General features: G+C 53.6%; 5 protein-coding genes across 5 annotated transcripts; 2 read left to right on the forward strand and 3 right to left on the reverse strand.

Annotated features, from left to right (window-relative positions):
• Positions 1-1,316: 1,316 nt before the first annotated feature.
• Positions 1,317-2,341, reverse strand: BDZ83DRAFT_603686 (uncharacterized protein). Its single transcript, XM_060507235.1, has 2 exons — positions 1,586-2,341; positions 1,317-1,517 (listed from the first exon to the last, which is right to left on the reverse strand). The coding sequence occupies exon 1, from the start codon at positions 1,969-1,971 to the stop codon at positions 1,690-1,692; it is 282 nt and encodes a 93-aa protein (XP_060369882.1). The 5' UTR covers positions 1,972-2,341; the 3' UTR covers positions 1,317-1,517; positions 1,586-1,689.
• A 3,647-nt stretch (positions 2,342-5,988) lies between these two features.
• BDZ83DRAFT_716004 (uncharacterized protein) lies at positions 5,989-7,107 on the reverse strand (the record flags this gene model as incomplete). Its single annotated transcript, XM_060511807.1, has 2 exons — positions 5,989-7,031; positions 7,068-7,107. 2 exons carry the CDS (start codon positions 7,105-7,107, stop codon positions 5,989-5,991), a joined length of 1,083 nt encoding a protein of 360 aa, XP_060369883.1.
• Positions 7,108-8,424: 1,317 nt separating this feature from the next.
• On the forward strand, positions 8,425-9,715 carry BDZ83DRAFT_567477 (cation diffusion facilitator; the record flags this gene model as incomplete). The annotated part of the gene is made up of 2 exons (XM_060503961.1): positions 8,425-8,520; positions 8,612-9,715. The coding sequence occupies 2 exons, from the start codon at positions 8,425-8,427 to the stop codon at positions 9,713-9,715; spliced, it is 1,200 nt and encodes a 399-aa protein (XP_060369884.1).
• Positions 9,716-10,142: 427 nt separating this feature from the next.
• Positions 10,143-13,023, reverse strand: BDZ83DRAFT_567726 (dynamin family protein; the record flags this gene model as incomplete). Its single annotated transcript, XM_060503982.1, has 3 exons — positions 10,143-10,588; positions 10,639-12,663; positions 12,726-13,023. 3 exons carry the CDS (start codon positions 13,021-13,023, stop codon positions 10,143-10,145), a joined length of 2,769 nt encoding a protein of 922 aa, XP_060369885.1.
• Positions 13,024-14,238: 1,215 nt separating this feature from the next.
• Positions 14,239-15,819, forward strand: BDZ83DRAFT_716007 (nucleophile aminohydrolase; the record flags this gene model as incomplete). Its single annotated transcript, XM_060511808.1, has 4 exons — positions 14,239-14,253; positions 14,305-14,400; positions 14,470-15,214; positions 15,269-15,819. 4 exons carry the CDS (start codon positions 14,239-14,241, stop codon positions 15,817-15,819), a joined length of 1,407 nt encoding a protein of 468 aa, XP_060369886.1.
• Positions 15,820-18,412: the final 2,593 nt, after the last annotated feature.

Below are 18,412 nucleotides of genomic sequence, written 5' to 3' on the forward strand. Positions count from 1 at the left end.
AAGCACAGTCCCTGGAACAGCGGAGCACACAGCAACATAATACCTAGGGTTCTTAGGTGTATTCAGGAGGCAGGCAGATGGCAGGGCCTCCTACTACGTATGGATTGATTTGGTAAAACAAATTAGTTGGTAGCTTGGAACACTTACCTACTCACGCACCATATATTTTACCTTACCTGCCGCTATGCAACTCCTCGCTTAATCGTTGAATGTACAGCGAAGCTGGGAGCGACCTGAGCCTCGGGTGCGTCCTGGGCTGGCAGACGGGGCTGGGCAAAGACCTGACGCAACAGCACTACCTGGGTTGATTGGCGGTAAAATGGGCAGCAACTGTGGTGATGGAGCCCACGGACAAGAAGGGGGCAGGCAAAGGGCAGGGAATCATCATAAGGGACCGCTGAAGTACGCCCGGCACTGAGCTAAGGGAAGGTACCTAGGTAAGTAAGGTAGGTAAGGTAAATAAATAGGTGCGGTGCCCGCGGTAAAGAACCTCAGCCATCAATGCCCGTACAAGTTACGAATGTCCGATTTTTTGAGGGCAAACGCGGCGAGGTTTTAACAGCAACCTACCATAACTTCGGTACGTGTGGACTAGGACAGCAGTAAGCCGACCATGTCCTTTAATTCCCCGACGCCCTTCTACTTTGTTCCTCTGAACTGTACAAATACTCCTCGACGCGGCATGGTACCATGCAGCTTATATAAGCGTAGCTCACGGTGTGATGCTCCGTCGGCCGGACAGAGTCCGACCGGGTCAATAGGTATTCTGACGCGACTGCCAGTTCTCCGAGTTCCCATCCAGCGGACGGATTGTTTGGAACATCGTGAGGCAAAATCACCATATGCCGTTGGTAGGAGAGCGACACCGGACAGTCAAATTCCATCTTGCTGCATGCAAATCCACAACCATCCAGCCAAACCCTTACCTGAGTTCGAATCCAATACCGCAGGAATACAATTTCAACTTGACTTTACCTAAGGCAGCCGCGCTTTCTCGAACTGCATCATCTCTCGCAACGAACCGAGTCCGTCGAGTCTCTTCAGCCTCGAAGTACCTACGTACAGCCCGTAAGCCCCCAAGCCCAAGGTTCGTTCCGCATCGGGCAGGCAAAGGCAAAGACACCACGTCAGGTACCGGTCACGCCGCGCCGCTGGACCTGCCATCTAACACCCGCCACTCGGCCGCATTCGGCCTTGCTTCCTGGACTCGGGGGAAGATAGACCCCTGACAAATCGCACGTCTATCTCCTGAGGGTCGAAGATCATGGTCCTCCGTAGTTCCGTACCTTTGCTCTGCCAGGCAAGCCGCCCACAACGTAGGTATCCAAGGTACCTCCAGGTGCGGCTAGCTCCCGCTCACCCCAACACCACCACTGATCCCTTCACCGTCTTTTGACACTCTCTTTTCCATGAGCCCGGAACACGCCTCCTCTTTCAGCCTCCAGGAACCTCAGCATTCTCTTTGTTCCTCGAAACGACTCTAACGTTCCCCTGCCCATTCTTTTGTCCCTCGCAAGGTATGGAGCACTCTGCATTTACTACTGTACATAGTCGTACAGTAGACAGTAGCAGTGACCGTTTCTAGCGCTGTTCCCTGCCGCCTCCCGGTTCTCGAGCCGCCGGCTCGGGTCAATACCGCCGGGACGAGTGACCTGAGTGCTCACGGTCACGGTCAAGGTCACGGTCTTGTTAGGTACTGATTCGGACATTTCGTGGGGCCCTGCTATTTTCCAGGCGGCAGGCATCAACCTGCACGTCAGTCTTTCTCCACCAAAGGTGGTTGGTTATTGAAAGTTGATAGCGACACATTTCTGCCACATTGCGTAGCTTTCCAAGCAGTCTGTGCCGGCTGCGATTGCATTGTACGCACATTATCTGCATTGAGAGGGTTGACAGAGGAAAGATCAAGACATGAACACGCCAACGCAATCCCAAACGCCATTGTAGTGTGGAACGTGGACCGTGGAACATTAATGGAAGGAAAGGAAAGAAAAGAAAAGAAAAGAAGAAAAAGCAAAGGCAGCCAAGTGGTCTACCCGTTGGCGATGCGAGATTGGGAGCTGAGAAAGCTGCCGTCTACGGACCTAGTGCATGAACGACCGTGTATTGCATGTGTCGTGAGCTCTCGGCTGCTGCTAGATAGGATACCCTGACAAGTCTGAGCAAGACAAAGAGCTGGGGAGAGTTTATCGAGTCTGTGTGACAACGAGAGAGTAGGAGAGGTGGCAGATGCACGACCGTTCGCACTACTTGTTGCTGGTCCGGTTTGATGTTGGCAGCTTACACCATCCTTATCTCTGATTGCTTGGACTGATCGAGCACCGAGTAGTCAGTAATTACTGCTGATTCTCCATGATGCCTCCCTCACCTTGGGATTGGGTTGTATCTCGGGATGTTCGTTTCAGGGACAGCAGAGAGTCATCATTTACATTCCTGCGCCCTTTGCCTCGGTACTTTTCCAAATGTCACTGGTGTTGCTACGGCATTGGCAGCGTGAGTCTCACATCAGGTCCGCAGGGAAACTTCAAAGGCACGTAATCCGTACCTATGGTGACAGATAGGTACAACCTGCCACTGGTGAACTGGGAGGGAATGTGCCCCACCGCTGTCTGCAGCAATCGTCAGCGAACGGCACTTGTCCCAGATCCAACACACAAATTGGTGCGAGATCGCATTCCTCGGAGCGTCGTTTTCGTGAAGGCTGAAGCCCGAGTGTGCCCTGGGTTCGGAAGCGGTGAGGTCATGGTCTGTTAGAGAAGAGATCGCACCGCCAGGGCACAGATGCAGCCACGAGGTGACTGCCATGTGTCAATTTCAATAGTAACATTAAATTTTAGTTTTGCAGGCACGGGGCAGGCGTGGCAGGGCAGGCACCAAAGAGGAGGGAACGCCTTCCCGTTTACCTCCCGCCCGACAAGAACAGAGGGACGGACGGCAGGGAGGGCGGGGTCTTCACCTCCTCCCATGTATTCATTCGTACAGGGAAGCCTCCAGGAAAGAGCCCGCCGCTCGCTGGACCTGTTCTCCGCCCTTCTCCAAATGAATTCGAACCTGGTAGGTACAATGCAGCAGGTACCTATTCTCAGGGACCACACATGGAGGGCAGCCGCTGATGTCTTCTCCGTCCTGCATCGACCGGAAAATTTCTGCCAAATACTGAATCAGATTGTCTTGGATAACATCGGAAATACCTTGGACAAAGAATCATCATCTACGGATACTCCGTACCTACGGATACCACCTGATTGCTTACCTTACCTTACCTTGCATCTCAACTTCTCAAGGTAGTACCTACCTTAGGTACAAGGCCCCCAACATCGAGTTTTATGCTCCTGATCCTTCCGACCCGTTGGGACCCTCAATGGTTTTCTCCACCTCAGCCGTCTTGGACGCTTGGTCACAGCATAGCACACCACGTCCGCCGCCCTCCCTCCTTTCCGTCCCCTTGGCGGAACATGTCCGGAGAACCATCCGTACGAGCTGGACCGCGCCGGGGACAGCGACTTGCAAAATCCATTGTCCAATGCCATCGCAATCCAACCGACCGGGCACATACAAGTAATAACAATTCCATCCATCGGCACGAAGCACTGGTATGGGCAATGGCATTAGTATCACCACAAACCCCACTCACAAACATCAACCTCCCGAACTGTCTTCTCCTCTGTGCGGCAACTATCACTTATCCCTCTGTAGACAACCTCTGCAGAGACTCATAGCGCGCCTTGCCAACTAACCGATAGACATCCCGATGGAGTACGAAGTACATGCCTGACCGCACACGGCAGACTCAGAGACGCATACCGATGGCGAGCCGTTAGACGCCTTGCTGCCGACTTTGGCGTGGCCTACTGCATGCAGGATCCTTCTTTTTTATCCTTCCGCCTCTGTCCGCCCGCTTGCCCGTTTGCCACGAGCTTCGGTACGGCGTCGGCGGCTGACCAGTCCACTGGGAAGCAGAAACACCAAATTTATGGCTGACCAGAACTTGCGCTCAACAAAGGCACTGTTCTGGTCGATTGGCCGAGATATGCGCCAGCCACTCGGAGATGCAACGCGATGCCATGCGAATGGCGCACAAGCTTCTTTTCCAACATGGAGTTGCAATGGCATTGTGGGACACAATAAGGTAGCCCTGGCCATGAATCGGGGGCTGGGACTCTGGTGATTGGCCGTGCGCGCGCCATTTCCCTTGCCGCCTCTGCCATCTCAATTCACCGCAGCGCTTAATTATTTTCAACACGAGATGCAAGCCCGTTCCCTTCTTGCCTTCCCACTTGTCGGCCCTCCACCTTGGCAGTGGGCCTAGATCGGGTCTCGGTGCCACCACCACTGCCAAGACTCCATTTACACTTCTCCAAATCTCTCAAGCGTCAGAATCCCCACTTCCTTAACGACACATGCTGCTCTTTTCCCTTGCTCTTCCCTTTTCTCAGCTGAGAATCTTCTGGGTCCTCATCCAAGGAACGGAGGGGGCCCGGTGGGAAAACAAAGGGAGGCAAGAAGGGTTGCCGTGACCGCGGATGCTGACGGCTCACGGACTCCTCAAGGTTCACCATCCAGGTGCTTCGTGATGCGTCTGACGCTCGGCTTACTCGATGGAAACACCTTTTGGGTTAGCCAGCGGGCACTTGGAAGACCTCGATCTTCTTCTCTACGACTTACCGGTGCCAGGGCCAGAGCCAGCGCATCACATCGCTACAACGAGTGGTCGGTTGGTCGGTCGGTTGGTCCACACCAAGCGCAGCAAAGCACCAGGACCATCCAGCTCCAGTCGAAAATGTCTCGCCTTCTGCAGATCCAGCTTGGCCCCCGAGCGGTCGCGGCGGGCAAAGGGGACTCGCAGCTCGCGGGCTTCCATCCATGGGGCTTTGCTTCTGTGTCGCCAACGTCGTTGTGTTTCAGATGACATGTCTCAAGGTGGACTCACTACCGCTGCCGTTGGCTCTTCCCTTGGCCAGTGAGGCATCTGTTCACTCGAGTTGAAGGGACTCAGGGAGGTCTCGTGAGCTGAGCGAAATACGACCTTGGCAACTCGGCCGACTCTGTCAGACTTTCCACACGTGAGCTGCCAACCGGAACCGACCTATTAGAAAGAAGGTCAAGAGACTTGAGGACTGTGCGCTGTGTAGCGTACCAAAGTCTGCATGCTTACCTACTGTCCCGAAAGCCAACCATACAAACCCCCACCACCGAGATCGTGCAAGATGTGGTCGTTGGGACCCTTGTTCTCTGCCTGGGAGGCTGGCAAGATGGGCCGCTGCCCGCTGGCAAGCCGCATGCCATTCTCGGTTCGTGATTACGCGCAGACAGTGGATCCCCGCCCTCCATCCACTCGCCTCGATCTCGCTTCTAGAATAGCCTGTCCACACGTGTTGGCGATGTAGTATCAACGTACCCACTCGTCTGACCGTACACTATCAACATACGCGCACGTTATCCGTATATCTTACCAACAGTGACTCGTAGATAGCGTGTGATCGTGACAAGTATTAAATGGCTTAATGACAGGCTGTAAGTTCCGGTCCAGTTACCCCTATACTCGAAGAAGGCCAAGAAAATGACGGGGTTGATACGAAGTTGTCACTGTGGTATTCGAAGCTCAAGATGAGTTAACTTGTGCGTTTCTTGACTTTAGTTACCTATGGTTCCAAAAGCTATAGTAAACGTACACCTTGACTGTAAGCACTGTTTTTGGCCCTTATTTTGGCCGTATAGGCATGAGACTGGCTGAAGACCAAATCTGATATATAAAAAAAAAACAGGATTCCTAATCCTGAGAACCCAGCAAGACTCTTCCTGCTTGCTAACTCGCTTTTAACTTTTTGAGTTCCTGCTGCCTGTATCATAAGTGAAAAAACGCCTTGCCGCAAATTTCAACCCAACGCCATTCGTCTGACTTTGTCGACCTGTGTAGCAAACCACAAGTGTCGATGGCGAAAACCCTTCTAGTACAGGATGGGCCATAATTCAAGACCAATCCAGCCTCTACTCCCCGCTGATCTTAGCATGGCGAAAGTACTTCATCCCCATCCAGGCCACGGAGACCCATACCCAAGCCATGATACTGGTCAAGATAATGAGGGCCGGATAGTAGCCCGTAATGGGCAACGTCGGATCGTCCTCGAGCTCCGGGGGCGCGTACGGGGTCGTACCGACATCCCACGCCCAACTCCATACTCCAAAGACTGAGCCCATGCCCATGACAAATACCAGCCCCGTCACGATCAAGACGACCCAGCCCCACCATTCTGTATCCGAGTAGTCGATTTCGGTGTCGTTGGGAGGTAACGGGGTGGTCGACAAGCCGCTGTACGAGAGCGGCGACTTGGCCTGCAGTATGGACTGCTGCCTAGGCCGGGTTCCAAAGTATGATTCGGAGCCCGACGAGAGCGACGAGTCGGGCTGCAGGTGCGACGGCGTGTGGTTCGGTATGTGTAAAACGTCGTCTTCGTCCGTTGTAGATGTGTACGATATCGTGGGGCTGGTGATGGTGGACTCGGCCTCGTTTGTTTGTCGAGCATTCGACAGGGAAGGTACTGGAGATTCTACCAGACTCGACCTGCTCGCATAACCTTCCATAGACGGCCGCGGCGTCAGGTCCGCGATATTTAGTCCGAGAGGGTCGTGTTCGATAGCTGTCGCGTGCGATCGAGACGCAGCGCCCTCCATGTCGCGGGAGACAGTGTGTGACGTGTCAATGGTGAGCTGCTTGGCCTCTTTACGCTCCCGTTGCGCGCCTCTTCCCAAGAGAGCCACCTTCCTAAGGGAACCCTTCCTTCGTCGAGACTTTTGCTGCTGCTGTTGTTGCTGGATGACGGTTGACATGGATGTCGGCGGGGAGCGCGGAGTGTCGTCCTCGGCTTCTTGGTGACGCTGCTGCTGCTTCCCATCGGAATGGGAGCGCATGAAAGGGAGTTTGGAGAAGAAGTTTGCGCCGGAGGAGGTGCGTCGGTGGGGGACCGTCGACGGCGGATGTTGCTGTTGGTATTGATGCTCCGAGAGTGAGACCGACTTTGGTGATACAGCTTCTACTGTCGATGGGTCGTTGAGCGCAAACGTGCGACTCTCGGCGCCATTGTCGCCGTCAGCCGCAGTATGGTCCATTGCGTTTTGGTAAGGTATTTCGAACTGCGATAATCCCTTATCGTTCCGTCGGAAGAGTGGACCAAAACCGATAGGGATGGGGTGGGGGAGAGTCTCACGTCAAAGCTTGGGGACTGTGTACGACTCGGAGCCGCGACATTGACGCCCACTCTGCCGACAATTTGAAGCAGGGGGGTGGAAGAAAAGGGGGGAAGTTCAGCTAAGGGAAGCTGATGGTAGTTCTGGATCTGATTGAAACTCTGATAATGCCATGTAGAGCTCAGGTTGGCAATTGGGGTTGACGCGGGTCGGATATTGAGAGGGCTAACTGCAAAGAGGTAAAAGACGTAGGACCCTGCATTGTGACGTGGGTCGCAAAGTCAATGCCGCTACCGCTGCGGACTCAACAATACCAGGTGATTCGGTGCAACGGTGCCTATACAGGTAGGTACTTAGGCGCAAATGTAATTACTGCGCGGGTAGAAGTACCTAGGTAACTCGAGGCTAAGTGGTTTAAGGTAGGTATCGGCGTAAAGAGGGAAGTGGGCGGTCGTGTTCCCCTGACATGTGCCCTCCCTTTAAGCCAATTCTTTGAGTAGGAGCATATTCTCCCCTGAACAGATGCATTTAGACCATCTCAGTTTGTAGTTTGTGGGGAATGTGGTGGAGTGACCCGGACACAGATCTCTGTCGTCCCTTCTTCGGCTGGCCCTTTTTTACCCTTTTACCGGGCTAGCAGTGACACCGACTGGAATTCCAACCTTCCCGACCTGGCGACTCATTCTGTCGATGATTGCACGTCACGCACGTCTCGTCCCATCTCCTCCTACCTAGTGTATCTTTTGCCTCGCCTACCCATTTCTGCGACCTTTAGCCCCCCCACCCCGGAGCAACGCACAATGCATGCCGACGACTGTCGGACACTACTGCAATTGACCCTGTCGCTGTCGCTGTCGCTGTCCGTCCTTGTCCCTTCTTCTCGGCGAGGGACGTCGCTGGGAAGAAAATAGTTCCATGGCTTCCAGCCCTGCAGCAGCCCAATCCTCCTCCGCCCCTCTGCGACCTGCCACCCCACCGATCCCCCAAAGCGGTAACGGCAGAAGTGATAACACCTCGTCAACCCATGTCGTCTGTGGTCCTCCGCAACTCGCCTTTCCATCTATAAACATCAACGACGAAGCCTCTGAAGTGGACGAGGAAGTGGATGAGGACGTTCGTCACCCTAGCACCTCCTGCTCCCCCGGTGTAGCATCGACGCCCATAGGCAGCCCTGGACTTCTCGCGCCCGCCAACCTGAAACCTGGGTTGCTTCGTCCAGACTTCCCAACACCAGCAGACATGGCCGAAGACGACCCTCCCTCTGCTGGGGGCTCGATCGTCCCGAGCCCCTTCAACTTTCAGACGCAGGTCATCTCGACCTCGCCTGTCAAGTCGGTATGTTCAGATACACATCATCGCGATCATGCTGCACGCCCCTTCCACCTCCTCAACCAGCCAATTGATCGCTAACATTGGCGCCTCGCAGAACATTGGCCAGCGTCGCGGCCATCGATACAAGCACAGTTCCATTTCTACCCAACATCAAATCTTTCAGGAGCCTCCACAACGACCACCGCCTGTTCTACCAGCCTCCCTCCCTGTGCCCACCGTTCGAGAAGCATGGAAGAGTATGTCAAAGGACCAGCGCGTCCGGCTCTACTGGAGCTTGTGCCACTTGGCAGTCGCGACTTGGCTCTTTTTCATTTCCGAGGGCTCCGTTGCCATGATGGCACTCTCCCACTTAGTCTTCTTCGACGCCGGAAGCGCGGCGGTATGCGTAGCCGTCGATGTTCTAGGCAATTTCGAGGTTTGGCGTCGTAGCAGTATCCGTCATCCCTTCGGTCTCGAGAGAGCCGAGGTTCTCGCCGGCTTCGCCATGTCCATATTCCTGCTCTTTGGCGGCTTCGATCTTGTGTCGCACAATCTCAAGCACTGGCTCGAGACCAAAGGTGGACATGAGCCACACCACGAACATGCTCACGAGCGTGTCTCGGCCGGAGAAGTGGACTGGGCTGCGTTCGCGGCTATCACAAGCACAGTCATTTCGGCATACGGTCTGAAGAACCATGCACGCATTGCTAGAATCATGCGTGTGTCGTGGCTTGCCAAGCTACCTACCCACTTCTCCAACATCTTCCACTTCTTGACGGTCTTTTTCTCGAGTCTATTGCTCTTGTTGCCCCTTCTGTCCATCAAGAGCTATATTTGGGTCGACCGTACGCTCTGCGCCGCTATTGCCGCCTCTATGTTTCTGTTTGGCGCCAAGCTGGCCATGGCTCAGGCTATGATGTTGCTCATGTCATATGGCGGTATGGGTGGTAACGAGGGTGTGTCTTCAGTGGTGCGAGAGATCGAGGCAGAGCCAGGTGTGGCTCGCATTGAGGACGCGCAGTTTTGGCAGGTGCACTACGGACTATGCATGGCCAATCTCAAGATCTGTGTCGCCAAAGGCTGTGACGAGGGAGCCATCAGCAAGCTGCGCAGCCGTATATCTACTCTGATCCAAAACCGGCTTGGGGAAGGATACGGACGCGGTACAAGCTTACGGTGGGAGGTGACTCTGCAGACCAGTGTTGAAGCGGCCCTTTGATTGAGCGAGGATAGATAGCGTTTTGAATTGTCAGGTCAATGGGCAGACAATGTTTGTGCTGTACGATTTAGAAAAGCGAAACCAAAAGCCTTGTGGAGGGTCGTTTTGTTTAATTGAGATCAACACCAAAATGCTGATGACAAACACATGAAGAGCGAGAAAAGTCTATTCTGTCAGGAGACCGGAGTCGAGGAGGGTATCCTTCTTGTTATATACCACTTTACGCAAAAATACCGTAGAGAAGAAACTTGCAAGCAGACCAAGGCCTGCCCTACGCCGCTGACGCGACAAAGGAAGGCGAGGCCGACAGTACACCATTGATCCTTTCAGACACCCAAACTCCTTTTGCACCCAGGTCATAATGCGTTACAGGTTCAAGATAAGAAGGGCCGATTGAGAATGTCGCCAGAAGATAGCTTCATCCCAATCAAAACAGCCCCCAGCGTCCACGCTGCTTGTCGTCCTTGTTGGGCCTGTTGTTGCTCCCCTTCATCCGTTCTCTCTCGCGGCCCTCGAGCTGCCTCAGGCTTTCCATCTTCTCAAGGACCAACTCGAGCAGATCCTTGCGGCGGATAACTTCCAGGTGCCTCTTGATCTTTGGGTCTTCCTTGGCGAATCTCTCGATGTCTTCTTCCGAGAGGTGCCTTCCGAGCCGGAGGTCGAGTTCTCTAGGGAAATTGTAGTAGAATTCTGATAGGAGCTCCACATTGAGGAAAAGAACAGCCGTAGACGCGAGCTTGGTGGCTGCCGCATCAAGGAAAACCTCTGGGCAGTAATACTTGTTCTTGAGGCTGGTGCATTGCTTAGACTTGACAGCCATGAGACGCATCTTGATGATATCGGCGCGATCCCTGAGGAAAACAGCCTCACGTCCTAGAATCTGTTAGTGACCAGCAATCCATGGGCAACCAAATTAGACTCACCTCTCTTAAGGAGCGAGGCGCTGAAGCCTCCAGCACCGCTGCGGCTTTCCCCTTCGACGACAACATCCCCCTTTCGTGCTCGATCGACAAAGTTCATCACTTCTCTTAGCTTTCGTCGACCGCCCACAACATCTTCAATGCTCTTCAGCGCGCCCTCGCAGTCCTGGAGCTCCTTCTTCAGGACAACGGCTGAATGATCCCGGCCCTGGATCCATTCTCTCTCGTCAATATCAATCTCGAACTTGTAAGGCTTGATACAGTTCTCAACCTGATCGCTCGTACTGTAAAACCGCTCATTCAGAATTGCAGATGCGGCTTCGTTAATGGCCTCTCGTGCAAAAGGATGGCTACTGAAAGTGGAGTGCTTGACCAGACTGTCAATGTGAGCCTGAATAGCAGACGCAACGACGGTTGTGGCCAATCTTCCAACACCAAGTTTTGTCAATGAAGAAGTCGACGCGTCGAGCTGGCGATGCCAGTACAAAGAATTGGGATCGGCTTTGGGAAGATCGGCCAAGCTGTCCGGCTCTGGCATCGCAGGGGACAAGTCCTGGATGGGCTTGTTCCAGTACCGGGCGGCTAGAAGGTCGAGAACCTTCTGATCCAGCTCCTGCTTCAGCAACTGGTGCATTTGCGGGCGCCCAAACTCCTCGGTGAATTGCTTAAAGGAGTGTTTGAAGCCATCGAGACTTTCCGCCAAGTATGATTCGGCAGATAGCGGGCGGTCATTGTATTGCACCTTGAACTCATAGGTCGCTTCCTCAAGCTCCTGTCTGATGGCGTCGCTAGTAGTGGCCAGGCTAGCAGACATCGTTTGTTCGAGAACGGTCATGAGCTTCTTGCGTAGGTTGATCGTCCCGACGTTGACACCAGCACCCTCGCCAAACTCTAGCGGGTGGGCGGAGAAGAAAGTGTTCTCGTTCTTCGCGATGGCCGACATTACGCTACCAGATCTCTTGAAGAGACCAGTCGTTTGGGGAACTTTGGAGACAACACCCACATAACCAAGCCTCAGGGGATACTGCTTGTCGCTCAGGATGGCGGCACCGCGAGGAGCGTCCACCAAGTCCATCTTGGTAACCACGCCGATAGTCCTCTCGCCTCTGGGATCCACACGGCGGCTTGCACGTAGTGCGGTCGAGTTTGCGAGATCTACATCTGCGGCGGAGATGGCCAGAATGACGTTAGGAGGTTGAATGTACTTGTCGCATAGCTCTGATATCTTCTGCTTTAATTCCAGAGGCTGACCTTGGCCAACCACCTGAATGTACCCGGGTAGATCGATCAGAGACAGATCCGGTACGTTTGGCGAGTAAATGGTAAGATGAATGGGATCATCCGATACGCACTGAGTATCCGGCACGGCTAGGTTAAGCTCAGTCAAGGTCCTTTGGATCGAGGAAAAGTCGGTTATGCGTCGTAGACCCAAGTCGGGAAACTCGCCATATTCTGCGTCTGACTCAGGCGTATTGACGAGGGTCAGCTCTATGGGTCGACGAGTGACCATATTGCTTCCCTTGGGTAGGAATTCGTGGCCAACGAGGGCTTCCAAGACGGAGCTCTTTCCCGACGACTGCGAACCGATGACAACAATTGAAGGGAGCGTCAGAGTGCTCGATTGTCCAACTTGCTGGAGCATACTCCGGATCTCGATCATCTTCTTGGTGAGGATCATCATCTGGTCGTCATTGGCCACCTCATCGGGTTCTCGCGGGTCGTCTTCTGAAGATTGATCGTAGCCGTAGGCGGCAGCCGAGCCTCCTGCAACAACAGCCGCCCCGGCTCTGCTCTGCTTGGGTTGCTCCCCTCCAGGTCCTCCTGAGCCGCCGCCACCAGTGCCAATGTCTTCATGGATACGCAAAACCTTTTGAAGCCATTCGGGGGTCTCGATCTGTTCTTTTGTATTTTCCCAACCGCGCATCGTTTGATCCATAATTCCTTTGGCACCTCCAAAGAGACTAGATGTCGTTTCCGAAATACCATCTGCTGTTTTGCTGACCATATCCCAGGCGTTGGTGGTGAGCTCTGTGAGTGACTTGGTCAGCAGGGGCAACTCGTTTTGGCATGAAGAGAAAGCCAGTACGTACGGTTAGCTTGGTACTGAATCCAGGCGAGTGTTCCGACAGCTAGGCCACCGAACATGGCGGGGATTCTAGCAAACTTGATAACCAGCTTTGGCAGGAAGCGGGCAAAAGACGCATTCCGCACAACGACGGCATTGTGGAAGGCATTGCCAGGGAACCACATGCGCCGTTGCGTAGCACGCACAGCAGCATCTGCTCGCTGAAGTCCGCCTGCGGGAAATCGGTGAAAGTGTCGAACGGCTTGGACTGGGGCGCGTCGCGTCAATGGCGAAAGCCCTGCGGCCAGGAGACGTCCGCTCATGCTGCCGGCGAAGCACGGGACGCGTGTAGTTTGGAGCGGTGGTGTGTTCTTCGCATGCGAGACGGGAACTCGAGTGGGAAAGCCAGAGGTTCGGGTGTCCGAGATGGATGAGCGGTGTGATTGTGGTGATAGTTGGTGTGGGTTTCGCCAAAGCCTCCGGCCTGACAAGAGACTTGAATATCAGAAATCCGTTGACATGCCACAAATCGAGGACGAATGAGGAGCGACGTGAATGGAAATCAAGCGGGTTCTCGCGGGTTGCATGAAGAGCCCATTTCACTAAGGCACCTACCTAGTGGGGACGACCTGGCATTGACGTACCATCTATCTTCCCCAAAAGAGCACCTAGGCACCTCCCTGCTGGGTCCTTACTACCTTAGTAGTACTGTGTACCCGGGCCCCTAAGAGAAGGAAAATATGCACCATCACAACTGCACATTACTTTAAGCCGCAGCTCTATGGCTTTCTCTTATCGCTCATCGCATAAAGCCTTATCGCCTTCGTCATACCCAGATGGATACCTGAAAGACACAGCTCCAAATGTGCCTCCGATGGCGCTGGATCTCCAGTTGCACCTAGGTGGGCAAGAAATTATTTGAAAATAGCCATCCACGTACAAGCGGCTGACCACCTTTGCTTATACCGCCCCTGATCAAATGACTCACTGGTCTCCGTACATCTTGCCTCATTCATCCCCAACTGAACCCTGAGAATTCACCAAGGCGCTTGGGAAAGCAACCGGAGTCCCAAACGAAGGCGCAATCGCTAGGAGTCATTCTTTTAGATTAACAGCAATACCCACCACTTTTTACAACGCCCAGCTCTTGCCTTGTGTTTCCAACCGGCACGGGCCTCAGCTCAACCTCCCCCACCCACCCACGTACCTGACTTATTCGGCACTCCGTGCTCTGGCATTCAGCTGGTAGCTACCTCATCCCTATCAACTTGCGCCACCGCCCTGGGGTTTCTGATCGCGCCATAGCTCATCAAACGAATAAATCTGGCCAAACACTTCCTCCGACGTCTCCTATTCGTGAACTCGAATTTGACGTCTGGTCACATCCTCTGGGTTCCTGTTGCTGTTGTTTAAGAACAGTCAGGTCCTCATCGAAGACAGAGTCGCATTGCTCACGCGACACCCACTACCATTTCTTCCCCCGACACCTTCCTCATCTTCTCGACTCCGTCTGAGTTGCCCGTCATAACTCGCCCAACATGTGCCGCTTCCTGGTAGGTTCGGTGTCATTGAGCGCCGGCAGGACACCCACTGACTGATTCTAGGTGTATCGGGGAAGCGACGAGATTCTTCTCTCCAAACTCATTCTTGACCCTACGCATTCCATCCTGAAGCAATCATTTGACTCCAGGCTCAGACTGGTACGTCACCCTGGCGCATAGGCGAATAGAGTTTAGGTACCGTACTGATATCTGGCGGCGGCCAAACAGGATACACGAAGAGGCCAGAACAATGCAGATGGCTTCGGGATCGGTTTCTACACGGATCCCAAGCTTGGTCACGCACCTTGCCTCTTTACATCGACAATTCCCGCCTGGAATTGCACCAATCTTCAACGCATCGCCTCCAAGACCGCTTCCCAGCTCATCTTCGCTCATGTGCGAGCAACAACTGAGGGATCTCTCAGTGAGGATAATTGCCACCCATTCTGCCACGGTAGCTTGATGTGGATGCACAACGGTGGTCTTGGGGGTTGGAAGTATATCAAGAGAAGGCTGGGATCGAGATTGGCCGACAAGTGGTATCTTGGGGTCCAAGGTGGTACAGACAGCGAATGGGCGTTTGCGCTGTTCCTCGATACTCTCGAAAGGATGGGCATCGATCCGGATTCACAGCCCGCCCACGGTTTCGGGCCTACGGTATTAAGAAAGGCCATGCTAAAGACTATCGCCACAATCAACGAATTGATCGATGAAATCCCGGAAAGCACAATTCAGTCGGAAAACATCGACACTCGAAGCTTGCTTAACTTTGCTGTCACAGATGGCAAAAGCGTAATTTGCACTCGATATATCAGCAGCGCGACAGACGAAGCTGCGAGTCTCTACTACTCTTCGGGCACTGAATGGGGCACGAGGACATCGGCAGCAACCGACCGCAACTACCAAATGGAACGCCAAGATAAAGGCGCAGATATTGTACTTGTCGCAAGTGAACCGCTGACGTTTGAGAGAGGTACGTGTTGAGAGTTGGGTAATGTGGTGTTTGGGCCATTGCTAATTGGAACAGAGAATTGGGTCAACGTTCCCACAAACTCGATCCTGACAATTCACAACCAAACTGTCATGGTTCATCCGATTATCGACAAGTACTACGATCGAAGCCCGTACCACGCCAGATCAAGCGCTTTTGTTCAGACGAAGGGACTCATGGCGAACGAGAAGATTTCGTCACTACTCAGCCCAGCAGCGACGTCGTTGCCAGCCCCTGATACTGCAAAAAAATGTCTTGGGCCGACTATCCCTTTCAGCGTTTCTCGTGGCCACACCCCTGAGCCTACCAATGTTGGCAAATCCCGGCCACACAGCCAACTTCACGAGGTATCAACACCAGCAGACTCCAGGTCTATCATGACCTTCTCAAGCGCGCAAACCAGCACGTCAAAGCCTCCGGTTCAGGGAAATATCAAGGTGAAACGGGCGGCGCTAGAGCAGGCTGCTCCCAGTACCGATAGCGATACAGACTCTCTGCTACCTGCGGAGGACCAGGCGCAGAGCAGGACAGAATTTGGCCATCCTAATAAGTTGTCAAGATTCTTCCCCGAGTTGACCATGACCTAGCGAGAGGAAGTCATGTGCGCCCTGAGGAAAGGACATCAATCAAAGAATTCGACCGGATACCCGCCTCGACACAGGCCAGCCACCTTGACATGTGAACGGGTTCAGAAAGCCGGCAAAGCAACCGCATTAACAAATCAATTCAGCAACTTAAGAAAATAAGAAGCAAAAGCTCAGCTCCCCTCGCAAGGGGCTTACGAAAGCCCCGGAGACTCTTACCAGCCTCAGGTGTTGCGATGCAAGGATTTATCACGAGACTCGAACTCGTGCTCCATGGGAGGCAAACGTGGAAGCTCATGACTCCCAGGAAGAGCCATACGTGCGCCTCGTCGCTGTGTCCACTGTATTAGTACTATTTGTGATTACAAATGGGTAGGGTGTATTGGAGTTTGTTTCTGCATTTACTACCTAGGTTGCTAGATCCGCTATCTAGAAGGAAGAAATCTATTAAGAAACCAAAATATCTATAAGCTCGGACTGTGACAGGCTGCGAAATCACACCACCTCACGTTGCTCGTTTTTCGACTGAACAGCTATAAAGCATTCGATCCTCTGGAGCTTGCAGCTCAGAATGCCGAAAATGAGGTCCGATTTAACGCATCATGCATTTCGCCTATCATTTTGTTAGGGATTGAACGGGGCACGAGTAGTCTCGCTCCACACGGGTTGGACTACCCCAGAGACTCGGACACTCGGACTAGTCCCTAAATCGCAGCCAAGCACGCCATCTCGTGGGTCATCGATGTTGAATGAATACTATGCTTATATACGGCTCGAGCAGCAACGCCGTTTGGCATTTGGTAACGCAGATAGATGCTATAAGTGTAGATTTTGCTAATTTTGAAATCCCGGAATATCATGTTTGGAGTGACAATGCTGATGCGTCGGTTTTGAGATCTTGATGTAGGCAAAGTTTCATGCTCTAGACTAGAATGACAGAGTCTATTGGCAGACGGATGTGACGCTGGACGACTTTGTGTCGAAGTTGACCCTATCTGCTGGGCCAGATCATTAAGATAGCAATCGAGTGTCAAATGCCTGCAAATGGAAGATCAGCACTTGACGAAATGGTTGCCTCCTATTTTCCCTAGCGAAATCGCAGAGATGTTACTTTATATAGCTTCCATGTCCGGGTGCGGGAATAAGGTAAGCCGCTAGGGATCTTATCTTGAAACTGATAAAGCCATCACCACTCTCCCTCCGCCCTGCACAAGTGACTTGGATTAGGTACATCTTCTGATGTGACCATCTCATCGACTCACTCGCATAGATCAGAGGAGCAATTTCTCGTCAACCCATATTTAGACAATCACAAATGGCCTCGCCAACATGCTTCTTCCTAGAACTACCTTGCGAGATTCGTCTTGACATCTACGCCCTTCTTCTTCTCATTCACCCTCCCTTAGATAAAGTCAACACATCCTCGCCGCAAGCACGGCTCCATCCCGCAATCCTCTCCACAAACCGGCAAATCCATACAGAGGGGACGCCCATTCTCTACGGCAGCAACATATTCCTCGCGCACGCCAAGCTCCTCGCCTCCTTTCCGCGCCTACGGCCGTGGTACCCGCCCGTCCGGGAACGCTCCGTGCTTCCGCGCATCCACCGCTTCCACGTCCGGCTGCGGCTGGACTGCGACCCGGCGTTTGATGCCGCGGCCGCTACGGCGGCCTTCAGCGGCGTGGATGAGCTCGTCGTCGAGGTGTGGCAGGCCGCTTTCCAGAGTGCGGACCATGGTGCGCTGCGGGTGTTTGAGGGGGTCCGGGCAGTCAAGACTGTCAGGATCTATGGGAGCATCACAGGATTTGAGGACTATGTAAGCTGGCTCGAAGGTGTGATACGCTGTGGCGATGGGCTCGAGGGCCCTAAGGACACTACTCATGTCGGGACGATGCCATCTCAAAGTCAAGTCCCGTAAGTTTCATTGAATACTATGGGGGTTTGTGGCTTCTCAGTTCCCATCACCAGGAGTTCAGAGTTCTCAAAGCAGCTGAACAGCCTGAGGCATTGTGCAACCAACAAGCTCCCATGCATTCAGGAAGCTTCAGTCAGACGAAATTGAGTCTTCCGTACCATATGGATTCATCGGGTCGCACAACGTTTGTATGACTGAATATTTCCAAGCTAGCACGCATCAAACATGCCCAGGACCTCATTATTGTGTGGCGGTCGGGCTCTCGTCAATGGCGACATCACACCCCGCGGTGACAACACTGGACTCCACTCCGCGCTCGCACCTGCTCCTCCACAGGTCCCCTGACGTCCAGCTGTAGTGGATCACAGGGACGATGGTTGGAATGGATGAGGCCCCTTGGCTCCGCCTATCACAGCAACCTCGTTACCGGCCTCCTGGTCACTTGGGCCGCACCCCGCCGCCCAGAGTGATTTCTGCTGGGCCCTTTTTTACGGTGCTGGTGGGGCCGCTGACCTCGGGACCGCTGGCCTGTCGGTACCTGCGCCGAAATAGCGCAGCAAAGACGCTAACCCTCATACGGTCGGTCTCATGTCGCAATCCTGCGCACCGGGCGAATAGCTCATTTGCAACTTTCTTGCGACCTTCCCCTCCAGTCGCAGCACGTCAAAACTCCTTCCTCCA

The sequence above is a fragment of the Colletotrichum acutatum genome, assembly GCF_030867785.1.
Source record: "Colletotrichum acutatum strain CBS 112980 chromosome Unknown BDZ83scaffold_9, whole genome shotgun sequence".
Taxonomy (NCBI): Eukaryota; Fungi; Ascomycota; class Sordariomycetes; order Glomerellales; family Glomerellaceae; genus Colletotrichum; species Colletotrichum acutatum.